A 17,996-nucleotide genomic window follows, 5' to 3' on the forward strand; every position below is an offset into this window, starting at 1 on the left:
GTCATGTTCACAGCATTGAACAACAGCCGGTATACCACCAACCGTGTACCGTTTACAACATTGAACAACAGCCGGTATACCACCAACCGTGTACCGTTCACAACATCGAACAACAGCCGGTATACCACCAACCGTGTACCGTTCACAACATTGAACAATAGTCGGTATACCATCAACCGTGTACCGTTCATAACATTGAACAATAGTCGGTTTACCATCAACCGTGTACCGTTCACAACATTGAACAATAGTCGGTATACCACCAACCGTGTACCGTTCACAACACTGAACAATAGTCGGTATACCATCAACCGTGTACCGTTCACAACATTGGACAATAGTCGGTTTACCATCAACCGTGTACCGTTCACAACATTGAACAACAGCCGGTATACCACCAACCGTGTATCGTTCACAACACTGAACAATAGTCGGTTTACCATCAACCGTGTACCGTTCACAACATTGAACAACAGCCGGTTTACCAGCACCATATCCACGTTGCCGGCTTAAACAACAGCTGATAATAGTTTTAAACTTCAGAAGTTATAGAGTTGTCATGATTACTTTCTTTGTCGTCAATACCAAATTTTTACATCAGGATAGAAAGACCAGAAGAACATGATTGAGAGAATAGTCTATATAGACATCACTTGACACGTCCTAATGAGCTCCATGTGTTGTTGGTGACCATGGTAATCTGATTTACCTTGGCCAGCACAAGATCAGGTGTACCATCACCCTATCACGGTCTCCGTATATCACGGAAATAGCAAAGTATTAAGTTCAAGGGTTCTACGGCTGCAAATTAAAACTTAATTGCTGGCGCATGTCTCGGCTGTGACTGACGTTATCTTTCACTTTTGATGTCCATTTACCTGCATATATATATAAATCTATTAGGGTTTAAGTAGGATCACAAGTCTACATAACTACCTAAGTAAGTAAGTACAGTCGTTAGCCCCGCCACTTCAATCCTAAACAAGTGTTTATGTTTGAATGTTCCATTTAATTTTAGATATTCATTGAATTTAAAAAATGTCGGGAAGGTGTTCGATTTCAATGTCCAGGGTGTAGATTTGAATTATTTATAACGGTTTAATATTCATGTACGTTACCTGTTATATGGAAGCGCTGATTCAGAAGCATCAGACACAGCTCTATATTGATATGTTAGACTTTGTAATACTTCCACATACCAGATGGTTCGGTAGATGTGTCATAAAGCTTGTGTTACGAGTGTTCTGGTTGATGATGCTGTGATCAATACGGTAGATACAATTCAAACAGATTTTACAAAGTGTACATGTATATTTATATTGCTGTTATGTAGAGGATATCGAAAGCTTTTATATTTACTGTCGTATATATTACAAAAGTATGATGTAATATCTGTATTTTTCATGAGGACCGTAAAATTTTCTTTTTATTACAATTTAGATGCAGAAACAGGAAAAGACGATGTGAATGTTAGGTAAACCAGTGTTGACTACTTGGGGACATATTACTACGTCCGTTAATGTCGGACAGTTTTACCTTATCATGACCACAAAAATCGCTGTCGATATTTGAGAAATTTCCTAACTTCACAATGACAACTTCAGAAGTACATGTTTAAGTATCTGATGTTCTCTTTGCAAGAATGAAAATATTACAATTTCATCGGAATTTTAATGAACTAATATGTGTCTCAATATGATGAACTGATGAAAATACACTGTACTGATGTTTTCCAAGGTTGATTAGATTTGAGATATCCGGTATGAAGACGAAACTCATGTGTATATATATATATATATATATATATATATATATATATAATATATATATTATGAATGACAGCGTTTACCCGGGAAAACAATACAAGCTAGATATTGTTGTGTTTCGGCAATGGATGAGAGGATACAAACCGAACGATGTGGCATTTTATCGTAATTGACTGATTTCATGTCGAATTGACTGCGAATAACCGTATATAAGAACTTATAGAAAATATGGCATGAAGATGTGTATTGCTACTCAGCCCGTCAAACAGAGGTTAACTGCTTACTTCCTCATCAAGCGATAAAAAACAGTACCGCCAATATCCTAATTATTACCCTGCCTCACTGCCGGAGGTTCAGCGCCACCTGGTTAGTGGTGTATGTGTGAGGGCGTCTAACGTTTTAAGTAGCCGCAATGAATACACACCCCTTTTAACACACGAAAGGTATAAGATAGCATTTGGGCGTGTATGCTTTGTCAGACTATAAAGTCAAACCAATAGCTTGTTGGCGGTGTTGACTTTCAGTGATACGTTTAGAGAAGCTGTTTTCGGTATGATTAGTATCTAAACTTTGTCTTGTCGATTATCACAAATGAATCATTATTACTCTTGCGGCCGGGCTTTGATGTGCTCAGCTAATTTCGAGCTCCGGATATCGTTAAAGACGTATTATCTCATAAAACATTGCTTCATAAGACGTTTAGCTTTATAAGCACAAGCATTGCTTCAACGATACACGTATTCAGAAGCTTTCAGTGTAAAATCTAGTGAATGAAATGTATCTGTATATAGAAGGCGAACTTCCGGTCAGCCACTGATTATCGCCCCTGTAATTACGTACTTGTAAATCCGGACTAATGAGCTCCGACCAATTAGTGTTATGTAATTAGGCCGGGTAGGTAATTACGGTCTCTGCCGTGAAGCAGGTGTTGGACTACTGCTGACTAATTAGTGTTTACTGTTATACCAATTCAGATGGTCAACACTCCGCGATCGTAAATCCAAGTCAGGCTAATAATTGGTCGTAATGAGACCTCCAGTCATTTGACCAAAGGTCACTCGTGATGTTGATTCTCATCTCTATGACTACTAGCATTTGTATTTCGTTATATATAGTACGATAATAAGTAGGATGTGGATAACTTACCCTGAAGATATGGTGATGGTTACTCGGTTACCATAATGGCATTGTGATACTTGTGAACTTATCCACGGCTGCTGTGAGAATGACGTTATGTTGCATTCTTTTGTCTAGTTAGGGGACAATGTAACTATGTGAGGTAGTAGATATAATCAAACACATTGCTCACAATTTCCGAAAAAAAAACTTGAACTGCATATTGCAATCGGTATACGTTCCAAAATACCCTCAAAGGAAAAGTGGGTAAAACCTATTTTATTATATGACTAGAATTCCATATATATAACCGGATTTATATCAGTTAGTGACGCCAGCAGATGAAATTGCGGTCATATATCGATATTTATATCGTGTTACGATTTACATATCAAATTATTTGCCCCGAAACTCGTTCGTATTATTCCCGTTTAATTAATTAATCTACCTGATGTATCCTTCTATATGAATATTCATGGGCAAATACGACCTAATATTCTTGTCCAGCCTAGTACCACGTCTGTGGTGGCTGGGGAATGATATTGAACTACAACACTCTCTTGTGTGAATGTGTATTCCATCTTCACACCGCTAATGGTTAGCGTAATTATTTCCATAACGCCACCATTGTGAAGCGATCAGTCACGTGTATGGACAGCTGGTTTGAATATAAAATACAAGATCGCTATGTGTGCAGGAAAATCTGATTAAACATGTGAATCAGCGTGTAAATATGACAAATATTTTCAATTTGGATATTTAATAGTCAAACTAGACACCACACATTGGAGGGTTCATGACCAACCGTAACGATACACATACTGTCTTTGATAAAACACAATTTGGTTTTGTTGTCGGGTGTCTAGCTCTCAGTTTATAATACATTGTACTTGCAAATTATATAATAAAATGTCAAACATGAAACCTTAATGTCCACTGATGGATAATCCACAACTTTAACAGCAGAACAATTTTCACACTTTCCATGAATTATAAAATAGACAGCCTACAACACTCCAGCCCTGGATTTCTCTTCCTAATGTTTACAGTTGTCAGCTATCCATCTGTTTGTCTGGTATATTACCCCGGCCAACAAATGTGCTAGTCATACCAATATATAATGCAATACTAGAGTGTGTGATGACATGGCAAACGGTTTATCGTGATCGTTAAGTTTAAACCTTTTCACGTTCTGTATGGTAATCAGGACGTCATCAACACTTTTGTATTCAAAAAGCACTTTAACGGCTAATGGGAAATCGATAGAAGAGCTTGAAGTAAAGCGTTCTACATATAGGTCAACACACAGCAGACTGGCAACAGATCACAAATGTTATACATGAAGGTCAACACACAGCAGACTGGCAACAGATCACAAATGTTATACATGAAGGTCAACACACAGCAGACTGGCAACAGATCACAAATGTTCTACATATAGGTCAACACACAGCAGACTGGCAACAGATCACAAATGTTATACATGAAGGTCAACACACAGCAGACTGGCAACAGATCACAAATGTTATACATGAAGGTCAACACACAGCAGACTGGCAACAGATCACAAATGTTATACATGAAGGTCAACACACAGCAGACTGGCAACAGATCACAAATGTTATACATGAAGGTCAACACACAGCAGACTGGCAACAGATCACAAATGTTCTACATGAAGGTCATCACACAACAGACTGGCAACAGATCACAAATGTTATACATGTAGGTCAACACACACCAGGCTGGCAACAGATCACAAATGTTATACATGTAGGTCAACACACAGCAGACTGACAACAGATCACAAATGTTATACATGAAGGTCAACACACAGCAGACTGGCAACAGATCACAAATGTTATACATGAAGGTCAACACACAGCAGACTGGCAACAGATCACAAATGTTATACATGAAGGTCAACACACAGCAGACTGGCAACAGATCACAAATGTTCTACATATAGATCAACACACAGCAGACTGGCAACAGATCACAAATGTTATACATGAAGGTCAACACACAGCAGACTGGCAACAGATCACAAATGTTATACATGAAGGTCAACACACAGCAGACTGGCAACAGATCACAAATGTTATACATGAAGGTCATCACACAACAGACTGGCAACAGATCACAAATGTTATACATGTAGGTCAACACACAGCAGGCTGGCAACAGATCACAAATGTTATACATGTAGGTCAACACACAGCAGACTGACAACAGATCACAAATATACATGTAGGTCAACACACAGCAGACTGGCAACAGATCACAAATGTTATACATGAAGGTCAACACACAGCAGACTGGCAACAGATCACAAATGTTATACATGAAGGTCAACACACAGCAGACTGGCAACAGATCACAAATATACATGTAGGTCAACACACAACAGACTGGCAACAGATCACAAATGTTATACATGAAGGTCAACACACAGCAGACTGGCAACAGATCACAAATGTTATACATGTAGGTCATCACACAACAGACTGGCAACAGATCACAAATATTATACATGTAGGTCAACACACAGCAGACTGGCAACAGATCACAAATATTATACATGTAGGTCAACACACAGCAGACTGGCAACAGGTCACAAATATACATGTAGGTCAACACACAGCAGACTGGGAACAGATCACAAATGTTATACATGAAGGTCAACACACAGCAGACTGGCAACAGGTCACAAATATTATACATGTAGGTCAACACACAGCAGACTGGGAACAGATCACAAATATACATGTAGGTCAACACACAGCAGACTGGAACAGATCACAAATGTTATACATGAAGGTCAACACACAGCAGACTGGCAACAGATCACAAATGTTATACATGAAGGTCAACACACAGCAGACTGGCAACAGGTCATAATCTTGTGTATTCTTTTCTATAATTGTTTTAACATCTACCAACTAGGTCAGTGTTAATAGGCTTGTCACTTGTCATTTGTGTGATAAAGGTGACCGAGTACTCCGAAGAGAATAAACAAGGATGTTGTTGAAGCAATTGGCAATCAGATTCAAAACTTTTGAACGACCAAATTGTTGCCTTACGTAGAAACACTCCGCAACAGGAAACAGCTTGACAATTATATACAAAACGAACACCTGTCAGGGTGTTCTGAATAGGTACATGTCCGGCACCTGTCAGGGTGTTCCGAATATACATGTAAGGGTAGGTTTAAACAGGATGTATGTTGCTTTTTTGTAAAACTTCAGAATTGTTTGAGGGACCAACAGTCTCAAATCTAGATCAGGTCTATAAACATCTACCTTTGTTTCAACAGTGACATGAATGACCGCTCTTGAGCTGAATTCTACACTCCCTGTTATTCCCTAAAATGTCTTCGTGTACTTGGTATTTACATGATTTCAGTTTTAGTTTTATAGTTTGCCTTCCTCATTGATTTCGTTGATTATTAAGGAGATGTTTCCGGTACGGTACCTTACTATATTTAATTACTGGTTCCGTTTGTTTACAGGAACGTACCATGGACAATGGCTGAGAGGAATGCGTCACGGTTATGGTGTTCGCGCAAGCGTGCCCTATGGCCTGGCGTCACATTACCGACCTAAGACGTTAAGAGCATCACTGACGTCACTGCGCAGTGAAAACGAAGACGAAATTGTGGTGAAAAATCGTGATAAAAAACTTGATGAGAGCCGCGGAGGTTTCGTGCTTAAAGCCAAGAGCGACGAAACGCCCCCCAGCAGGCGGCGCTCTATATTCGACAAGCAGGGTAGGTCTAGTTTACGGAAAACTCTAATGTCAGGTCTGAAGCTCAAAAAGCAAAAAAGCACAGGTGACATCAACAGTTCGCCCAGCCGTCAGACTGGCTCTGTACGCAGCACAATCAGTAACATAAGTCACGTGAGTGCCGATTCGACGCAGTCCGGAATGACGAACGCTTCTATGTACACGGATAGTAATTTAAGTTTTGTAAGCCAGGATGACATCACGGACATTAACGTGACAGAAACGTATATGGGGGAGTGGAAAAACGACAAGCGTTCAGGCTTCGGTGTTAGTGAACGGTCCGACGGACTCAAGTACGAAGGCGAGTGGTATAACAATAAGAAATACGGATATGGAGTGACAACATTCAAGGATGGTGCAAGAGAGGAAGGGAAATATAAAAACAACGTTTTAATATCATCAGGAAAGAAAAATAAATTATTCTTGATCAGGACTTCTAAACTACGTGAACGGGTGGACAATGCGGTTTTGTCGGCACAGCGATGGGCCCAAATCTCTCTACAAAAGGCGGATTTAGCTATCTCAAGGTAAGACTGCTTATTTACGTTATTTACGGTACGTTCAAACAAATACAGTAAAACATGAAGTCATGTTTGTGATCTGTCTTCTTGGATGTCAGTGTATTGATTTCATCTTCACATGGATACGGCATAAGTTGACGAAGCAATTTCTTTTCAATTATCATATATCAACTGCATCATATGAGAAGTAAAAATGATGTAGTTCTACTGTTACGCCCATTAATTCTTCACCGGAAGCGGAAATCAATTTCCTTTTGTAATGAATGGTAACAGATGGTACGGGGACCTGTAGAAAATGTGTTCAATCCCATTACTTAGTGTACAGATGGCGACTCTGCCTCTTTAGAACAGACTATTGACAAGAAAGCTATAAAAGTTAAATAAAAAATATTGTAATTCTCGTAACTTCCTACATCATTCAACAGGATGTAAATTTGAAGGAACTTTTGTTTTGAAGAGGTTCACCAATCCTCACAATAGTTTGTTCTAAACCTTGGGATACGTATCCATATAGTTATCTATCGCGAATGACTTAAGCTGAAATAAAAGGGCCGATAAAGATAAAAATGATCGTACTGAGAAACATTACAGGTCTTGAGTCGTTACGACTGGGGATGATTGATAGGCGAGGTTTGTCTACTTTAATTATATATTGCCATATAGAATGAAGTAAGGCGATAAAACAATAAAGATATGAAACTGCCGGGGACTCATTTGCCATCAGGGATCCTTGCGAAGACTGGGAGTGAAAATGATACCTGGCCACGAAGCGTTCATCCAATAACTTTCGAGTAGGACTTGTGAGTTCGGTCATAAACCTCACCATCTACAGTCGTAATGGATTGTAGGGCAGCACACCAGACCGTGGTAAACGGAAGTCATGGGTCGATACTGAGGCTGCCGCTCTTCGGAGTTATGGCTCGGGCAAAACTTAAATATAAAGTAGAGTATGAACAAGTCTCGTCTCCCGCACTATGACCTGATGTCAGGCTTATACTTCTTCTACGTAGTGTTAGTCAAACTCTCAAAATGTTTTGTACTCCGTTACCTGTATAGGCGAGTGCTCTGTCCACATCTGGAATACCATAAAAATATGTTATCACTGATACACAAAAATGCAGATTTCATTAGTGCCACTGCACGCTATACTCGTCTGTGCACGCATTTGATGAGCGCCCCTCGCACATGTAATAACTTGCATACAAAACCATGGCTGTATTGGTGAATAGATCATATACCTAAACAACCAGTCATATTTAAGATCACATTTATAAACAACCAATCACATTTAAGATCACATTTATAAACAACCAATCACATTTAAGATCACATTTATAATCAACCAGTCATATTTAAGATCACAATCATACACAATCAATCTTACGTAAAAGCACATACATAAACATCAAATTGATTGTAAGAGCACGCACATAAAAGACCAATCACATGTAAGATCACATACAAAATCCACCAATCACAAGTAAGATCACATATGACATTCTGTATTCATCGACATGTCATTATCTTGGATATGTAAGTTAGTGTAGAGGACATGTCATTATCTAGAATATGTAAGGTTGTGTAGAGCGACATGTCATCATCTAGGATATGTAAGGTTGTGTAGAGCGACATGTCATTATCTAGAATATGTAAGGTTGTGTAGAGCGACATGTCATTATCCAGAATATGTAGGTTTGTGTAGGGCGACATGTCATTATCTAGGGTATGTAAGTTTGCTGCAGACCTTGTGTGTTGTAGTAGTAATGATTGTCATTTGATAGTGCCACTAAAGAATCCGTTCTGCTGCTATCAGCACCTCTACTGTCTCATAGACTCCATTCCTGTTTATCAGGCTCGACATTAATGGGTTTATCAAACGGTAAGATTGAAGTAGACGATATACTTACATCAACATGAATTACGGCTGCTACATTTTACTCCATGTTACGTGACCTTACAACTGATATTGCTGATTCAAAACATTTTAACAATGTCTTTTACAACGTAAATTTGGAAAATTTAGTAAAAAATGTAATGTCTGTCCTAGTTCGTAGATATTGTCAATAACGTCCTAACAACAGATAAACTATTAACCTATTACCAATTAAGGGTATGGATAAATGCGATTATAGTGGTAGTACTAGAGATGGAAACTGATTACACGTTATGATGTATAATCGAAAGTTACTCAAAATCGTTGTGTCGTCTCTAGATTGTACATGAGGAGGATGAACACGTCGTACATGTACGTACTTCAGAGGATAGCTTTTACGTATGTTTCTGGTCGTTAGTTTTCCATCATCAACCACCCAAATCTGGCACGTTCTTAAATGACTCTGGCTGTTAAAAGGACGTAAAGGAACTATAAACTACACTAAGCTAAATAGAGCGCATGCGCATGACAATATCTGTGGAGGAGGATTCGGCGAAGTATGCATGAAAAATTCTGAAAAAAACTTGTACAGAACAAAAAATGCATACGATTCTCTAGGTTTTGAGGATGAAACACAATTATTCCCAACACTGTTTTCCGAATTTCATTTACTCGTCCTTTGCGTTGTCGAATTCAATAAACATGTAGCTTTGGCGGTAGTTTTTTTCTTAATAAAAATTCCATCGGTATATGTATATTTCCATACATATTCTAACATCTACAATACCACCAAAATCTTTATTCTCACTACACTAAAATCATTTTAACAAGTGCGTACCATAAGGACCTTGCAATTAGTGTACGATTAAGTACATGTGTATTCAAAAACTAACCATGCCTATTCAGTGTTACCAGACCCTGCAGCATCCATAACACGACTGAGTGCGTGTGCAATGAGCTAGGACATGGACCATAACCATATGGTAGCACGTACAACACGTCTCACGGGTCACAACTAGTACCGCCTTACAATGATGGCTCCCTCAATATTAACACCATGTATCCATGTATCTCATGGTGCCGACCAGCGATGCCCTACAATGATTGTAATGATGAATCTCTCACGGTTTACAAACAGTGACGCATTATAATGAATGTTCCTCTACAAACAATAATCAAGGTTGTAAAAATGTTTTACTACATTCCAACTTATTAGAACCGGATACAGGATACAAATGTTACATGGAGGATTCATAATTTAACAACACTTTATATTTACATTTAGTATGCTTTAAAGCATCGGAAAGAATTTAATTTATTTTTGGGGTAACAAGACTGACCTCATCACAGTGATAAAGGAAACACGTTAGTCGTCTTTCTAATCATGAAAAAGGAAACCACTGCTATAGCCCCAACGTGATTCATGGCAAGTGTAATAATGATCTCATAAATGTTAAAAAAATAAAATTATATCTGTCTTAATGATCCGCGCGAGCTTTGCCCCACCTGAAGGACAATTTACCACCTATAAAGGATATCTACACCGTAACTCACACTTTGACTTATTGGGCAGGTGTTGTATCAGAGCCAGTTTCAAGTTAAAATTCCTTGGTCTTCTTGCGCACAAATGACTGGAGACACTCAAATTTATGTCATTAATGTTCAGCACGGTGATTTAGGGAAACATGTTAGCGTGAGCAAGGAACCTTTGTCAGATATCGTTCAACCAATATGTAAAACCCAGCAACACAATTATTCCAGAGGGATGTATGAAAACAGACAGAAAATGAAGATTTCAAAACAATGATTGGAATTCTGATGAACTTGCATAAATGTTATCACGAATGTGTATTGAAGATGCTGCTTTAACATGAACACACTCCACTTTAATAACGTTATACTGTGCACCTTCACTACACCAAGGTCACGTGCAGGACGCAATATTCGATGGACCTTTTGTTCAAAAATATTTTTGAATTGAATGAGACTGATCCTACCAAGCTCTGGTATCCATCACATCTAAACATTCATATCAATTTATTGTTCATACAGGTTTACTAATTACAATCCATTGTTCGCCAAGGTTTACTAATAACAATTCATTGTTCGCCCAGGTTTACTTATTACAAGCCATTCTTCACCCAGGTTTACTAAGAACATTTCATTGTTCGCTCAGGTTTAATAATAACAATTAATTGATCGCCCAGGTTTACTAAAAACAATTCATTGTTCGCCCAGGTTTACTTATAACTATCCATTGTTCGCCCAGGTTTACTTATAACTATCCTTTGTTCGCCCAGGTTTACTTATAACTATCCTTTGTTCGCCCAGGTTTACTTATAACTATCCTTTGTTCGCCCAGGTTTATTCTGTATTCTCTCGCATGCTACGTGACTTTACGCCTTTCCCGGCTGCTATTTTGTTAAGACTGACAGCTGTCAGATCAAGAGTTAATGGCGCCAGTAAACTGACACTGTCAACAGTAAAATACCACTTGGGGAAAAATGACATCATGAACAGTCAAATGTGCTGTGATCCAGAGTAAGATAGCGCTGTCAGCTGTAACATTCCACATCATAAACAGCTAAATACTCTCTTGTCGTCAAGGAAATACCATAAATTAAGGTATTAGCTGTTTTCATTGAGTCTGTCTGTACTAGCAATTGTACAAATTGAAGTCCAATTCATCTGATGTTTCTGTTGATATCACAAATGTTTTGGTAGTTCTTGATTAACTACTTTTTGAAGTGTTGTCACTTTACTGCGTATGTCCCATTATGTCTTCAAACTAACATACTACCTCGTCATAACGGATCCTTGAAGTTACTGATGTCCTATTTGTAGGCGAAATACTGTCAATAACGCCTACACGACCTTTTTCTAGCAACTGTCTGCCTTGACGTCAAACACATTCCGGTTGCTGAAGACAGCAGTGATGGGGTCACCCTGCCTATCTGCGATGTATACGTGAAGAGAAAGTCATTATACATAATATATTCGCCAGTGAAGACGCCTGGAACGTACAACGTCCAAATTACCCTGCACGGTGCTTGGTCTGTGGCATAGTTGGTTGGACGCGTACACATTAAAGTTGTCTTTTCAGCGTTTATTGCCATTATCGCGCTCTTCACTTGAGTGCCAAAATCGGAAACGCGACAGTTTAAAGTTGCTTACTGCCTTGATCACTACACCTCTGGGTCGCATACTCGAGGCTTGCCTGGCCAGGTACTGACTGCAGGTGGATGGATTTTCCCCGGGTGCTCCGCTTTCCTATACGACCTTGGCTGTTAATAGGACGTTAAGCAATAAAAAAAAAAGCAAATTAAATCATAGACACGCATTTTGTTATCGACAGTTAATCATGTGATTGTCCACTCTCTGTGTCTTAGTTTCATTGATTTACTATCGATATAACTACGAGAGTTACCCCGTGTCGACATATAGTCAGAACTAACACAATTAAATACAAAGGTATCTGATTATTGACACCAGTTACAATCAATGCAGTCATACAATCAAAACAAACATTCGGCTATTGTAGAAGTCACTGAAAACAAAGTATCACAAGTGGCACGGGATTGCAGACATGCTCTGTTTTCGTGAAATATGGATAACTACCCTTGTGTCGAGCATGCTATACTATTCTAAAATTGATGATCACAGCTCACGGAACAAGTGTTACCTCAGGGAGTACTGCAACATTTAGATGAGATAGTCGCACTGTGAATGCGCGAGAGAAACGATGAAAAAATATTCCATGATATTTTCTCCAATTATTATGAGGTCCTACCCGTTTACATCTTGCCTCTGTTGAAATTGACTGTTATTTGATATCCATATGACAGTTAGAATCTATTGGATGGAATATTCTGAGGTTCATCAGCAAATAAACCACCTCCCAGTCTTATCACTTTATCTATAGACACACAGCTGGTGCAGTGCTGCCAGAGGGAGTTAACTCCTTAATCATCTCCAAATGGATAAGACAATTCAATTGGTTTTTATCACAGAGACCTGGAAATGTACTACTAGGTGAACGAAGTATACAAATTAGGTTACTGTTTACATATCGTGGCTTTAACTATTCCCCAATCCCGTGATAACACACCAGCAGACAAGACAGGTCCACCTCGTGCTGTCTATTTTACGTCTTGCCGCCATGCAACGTCAAATATCTGCCATAGCTAATTTATTCTTTGAAGCTCTGACACACTTTCCCACACGATTATGCGAGACATCACCATCAGCTACAGTATGAGAATGCGTCTGACCCTTGTCTCTAGAATCTCGAATTTAAAAGGAATAAGATTGAAAATTTTGATGTTTTGGACTTGTTTGTTTCCAAGTTTCAAATGAAGGGGAGATAAGCTAGGGAAAGAAGAATGCTACAAATTTTTACCGACACTCTGGAGATAAAAGCCAGCCTAAAACTTAAGGGCTGGTAGCCTACATTTCTTAAGCGCTCTTGAACCATGGCATGGATTGGAACTTTCAGTTTATAACTTAATTGTACATACGTATGTGGAAATTAAGAAATGATGATACTGATATATGAGTGAGATCCTAGATACACATGTTAAGTTAGTCACAACATTACTCCTACTTTAACAAACTCTCAGTAGGATAAAACGTTAGAAAATTGCTGTGCAGCTAGATTCTAGTATAGAGGACTGTCCGAAATCAGCACACAGTCAGATTTTAGTGTAGAGGACTGTCCGAGATGAGCACGCAGTCAGGTTTTAGTGTAGAGGTCTGTCCGAGATGAGCACGCAGTCAGGTTTTAGTGTAGAGGACTGTCCGAGATGAGCACGCAGTCAGGTTTTAGTGTAGAGGACTGTCCGAGATGAGCACGCAGTCAGGTTTTAGTTTAGAGGACTGTCCGAGATGAGCACGCAGTCAGGTTTTAGTGTAGAGGTCTGTCCGAGATGACCACAAAGTCATGTTTTAGTGTAGAGGACTGTCCGAGATGAGCACGCAGTCAGGTTTTAGTGTAGAGGACTGTCCGAGATGAGCACGCAGTCAGGTTTTAGTGTAGAGGACTGTCCGAGATGAGCACGCAGTCAGGTTTTAGTGTAGAGGACTGTCCGAGATGAGCACGCAGTCAGGTTTTAGTTTAGAGGACTGTCCGAGATGACCACAAAGTCATGTTTTAGTGTAGAGGACTGTCCGAGATGAGCACGCAGTCAGTGTTTAGAGGACTGTCCGAGATGACCACACAGTCAGGTTTTAGTGTAGAGGACTGTCCGAGATGAGCACGCAGTCAGGTTTTAGTGTAGAGGACTGTCCGAGATGAGCACGCAGTCAGGTTTTAGTGTAGAGGACTGTCCGAGATGAGCACGCAGTCAGGTTTTAGTTTAGAGGACTGTCCGAGATGAGCACGCAGTCAGGTTTTAGTGTAGAGGACTGTCCGAGATGAGCACGCAGTCAGGTTTTAGTGTAGAGGACTGTCCGAGATGACCACACAGTCAGGTTTTAGTGTAGAGGACTGTCCGAGATGAGCACGCAGTCAGGTTTTAGTGTAGAGGACTGTCCGAGATGAGCACGCAGTCAGGTTTTAGTGTAGAGGACTGTCCGAGATGAGCACGCAGTCAGGTTTTAGTTTAGAGGACTGTCCGAGATGACCACAAAGTCAGGTTTTAGTGTAGAGGACTGTCCGAGATGAGCACGCAGTCAGGTTTTAGTTTAGAGGACTGTCCGAGATGACCACAAAGTCAGGTTTTAGTGTAGAGGACTGTCCGAGATGAGCACGCAGTCAGGTTTTAGTGTAGAGGTCTGTCCGAGATGACCACAAAGTCATGTTTTAGTGTAGAGGACTGTCCGAGATGACCACAGATTGAGTCTAAAGTCTTCGAGACTTTACCAGTTAGCAACAGAGTAATAAAACAAATATAAAGGACTTTGTTCTGTTGACAAATGAGTTAGATTTAAGTCTAGAGTAGTTTTTGTCGATAGAATGAAAGATTGAGTGAATTCAAGAACACATCAAAGACTTAATTTTTAGCGAATAGAACTTATCGGTATGGCGGGTAATACGCAGTGAAATCTGATGGGACATCGTACACCACTAGGTCATGTCTGGAAGAATCTGGACCAATACTAATTCGTGTTCGTCAGTACACTTGTGTCAGTAGAGATAACCGCCTGTGATTTGTCAGTCTGATCGATAAAACATACTCCACAGGGTACGTTGCAACCTGTGACATACTTTGGTATTGATATGTTCAGTACACTGTCGTTACACTTCGGGGTCTGCAATCGGGAATTGCGTGATTCTTTTACAGATCGTGGATATCTGTGACATTCACGTGAAATGCATATGATGGAAACAATATCTTCATGGTCTAGTGATTTTGTGACCTCGTTGGTTACGTAGCGTGTGAAAGGGTGCATAATCTAAAGTGTAGTGTCATGTGACGTAGTTTACATACGTAAACAGTCATCAAAGCTCCTGTAAAATTTATCACGGCTTCAAAGAAACACCCAATTACCTCTATTTATGATAAAAACAGACGTCTGCATTTAATATTGTATTGATTTCCCTCACATAATGACAGGGTGTACATGTCGATGTTTTCAAAGCTGTTTATATCATCTGTATCTATCACAAAAGCAGGTGTAATTCTGTGAGCCATTCAAGTGCATATTACAGGTGCAAGTCATGCTGTTTTTATATCACAACACAATACATCAAATCTTATCTTGAGAAATGAAGATTGGTCTGAAGATGTGTCCACTTATTGCTGTCAATAGTAATTATTGATTATTCATGTACCCGACATAATTGAGAGTCTGAAGTATCCCACTTTCGGATTCTACTGAATTGGGCGCCAGGCTAAGACTCTGACACAGGACTGGAGACTGGGACTCTGACTCGTGACCGGAGACTGGGACTCTGACTCAGGACTGGAGAATGGGACTCTCATTGAGGACTGGAGACTGGTACTCTGACTCCGGACTTGCGACTGGGACTCTGACTCAGGACCGGAGACTGGGACTCTGACTAAGGACTGGAGACAAGTGACCTCTGACTCAGGACTGGAGAATTCCTCAGACTGGAAGACTCTCACTGAGGACGAGTTCATCAGGCTGGAGAGTTAACTTGCAAGATTCACAGTAAAAAGACACTTGCTCAGAACACACTTTAACAAAAAGATACTCAGACAGAACACACTCTTACAAAAAGACACTAGAACAGAACACACGCTAACAAAAAGACACTAGAACAGAACACACTTTAACAAAAAGATACTCAGACAGAACACACTCTTACAAAAAGACACTAGAACAGAACACACGCTAACAAAAAGACACTAGAACAGAACACACACTAACAAAAAGACACTAGAACAAAACACGCTAACAAAAAGACACTAGAATAGAACACACGCTAACAAAAAGACACTAGAACAAAACACGCTAACAAAAAGACACTAGAACAGAACACACGCTAACAAAAAGACACTAGAACAGAACACACGCTAACAAAAAGACACTAGAACAGAACACACGCTAACAAAAAGACACTAGAACAGAACAAACGCTAACAATTAAGACACTAGAAAAGAACACATTCTAACAAAAAGACACTAGAACAGAACACACGCTAACAAAAAGACACTAGAACAGAACACACACTAACAAAAAGACACTAGAACAGAACACACGCTAACAAAAAGACACTAGAACAGAACACACACTAACAAAAAGACACTAGAACAGAACACACACTAACAAAAAGACACTAGAACAAAACACGCTAACAAAAAGACACTAGAACAGAACACACACTAACAAAAAGACACTAGAACAGAACACACGCTAACAAAAAGACACTAGAACAAAACACGCTAACAAAAAGACACTAGAACAGAACACACACTAACAAAAAGACACTAGAACAGAACACACGCTAACAAAAAGACACTAGAACAGAACACACACTAACAAAAAGACACTAGAACAGAACACACGCTAACAAAAAGACACTAGAACAGAACACATTCTAACAAAAAGACACTAGAACAGAACACACACTAACAAAAAGACACTAGAACAGAACACACGCTAACAAAAAGCTAACAAAAAGACACTAGAACAGAACACACGCTAACAATTAAGACACTAGAACAGAACACATTCTAACAAAAAGACACTAGAACAGAACACACACTAACAAAAAGACACTAGAACAGAACACACGCTAACAAAAAGACACTAGAACAGAACACATTCTAACAAAAAGACACTAGAACAGAAAACACTCAAAAAGACACTAGAACAGAACACACACTAACAAAAAGACACTAGAACAAAACACACGCTAACAAAAAGACACTAGAACAGAACACACACTAACAAAAAGACACTAGAACAGAACACACACTAACAAAAAGACACTAGAACAAAACACACACTAACAAAAAGACACTAGAACAGAACACACGCTAACAAAAAGACACTAGAACAAAACACGCTAACAAAAAGACACTAGAACAGAACACACGCTAACAAAAAGACACTAGAGCAAAACACACGCTAACAAAAAGACACTCATACAAAAGATTAGACTCTCTAACATAATCTTTGATTATACATGAAACTTTCTTCTTGTTCATACATGATGAAACTAAGGTTTATTATAGAAGTGATGGAAGAGCGTTTCGCAGCATCCTAACATAAGGATTGTCAAGACAAGCGTCTGGTGATAGTGTTAATTACTACATTAGTAGTGGTATCCCGACTATAATCTACGTGTACGTATTGATAAGTAATATAGATATTTCCTATAAGTAAGTTTGGTGTGGATAAACTTCTCAGAATCTTACAGTCGTGACATGCCTGTTTAAATCAGTTTGTTAGGAAACCTTAACATGACCTTGATTTTTAATATACTGAACCGCTAGAGAATGAAGACAATTTACAAGCTGTGTCTAT

At 39.3% G+C, this 17,996-nt stretch overlaps 1 protein-coding gene across 1 annotated transcript in view; it reads left to right on the top strand.

Annotated features, from left to right (window-relative positions):
• Positions 1-17,996, top strand: part of LOC132563275 (junctophilin-1-like) — a 68,716-nt gene that overhangs the window by 36,998 nt on the left and 13,722 nt on the right. The window contains exon 2 of the mRNA XM_060228033.1: positions 6,394-7,195. Within this exon, the coding sequence (XP_060084016.1) occupies positions 6,394-7,195 (802 nt within the window). The remainder of the gene's footprint in view (positions 1-6,393; positions 7,196-17,996) is intronic.

The sequence above is a fragment of the Ylistrum balloti genome, unplaced genomic scaffold, assembly GCF_031769215.1.
Source record: "Ylistrum balloti isolate Yb309-2 unplaced genomic scaffold, AGI_CSIRO_Ybal_v1 Utg371666, whole genome shotgun sequence".
Taxonomy (NCBI): Eukaryota; Metazoa; Mollusca; class Bivalvia; order Pectinida; family Pectinidae; genus Ylistrum; species Ylistrum balloti.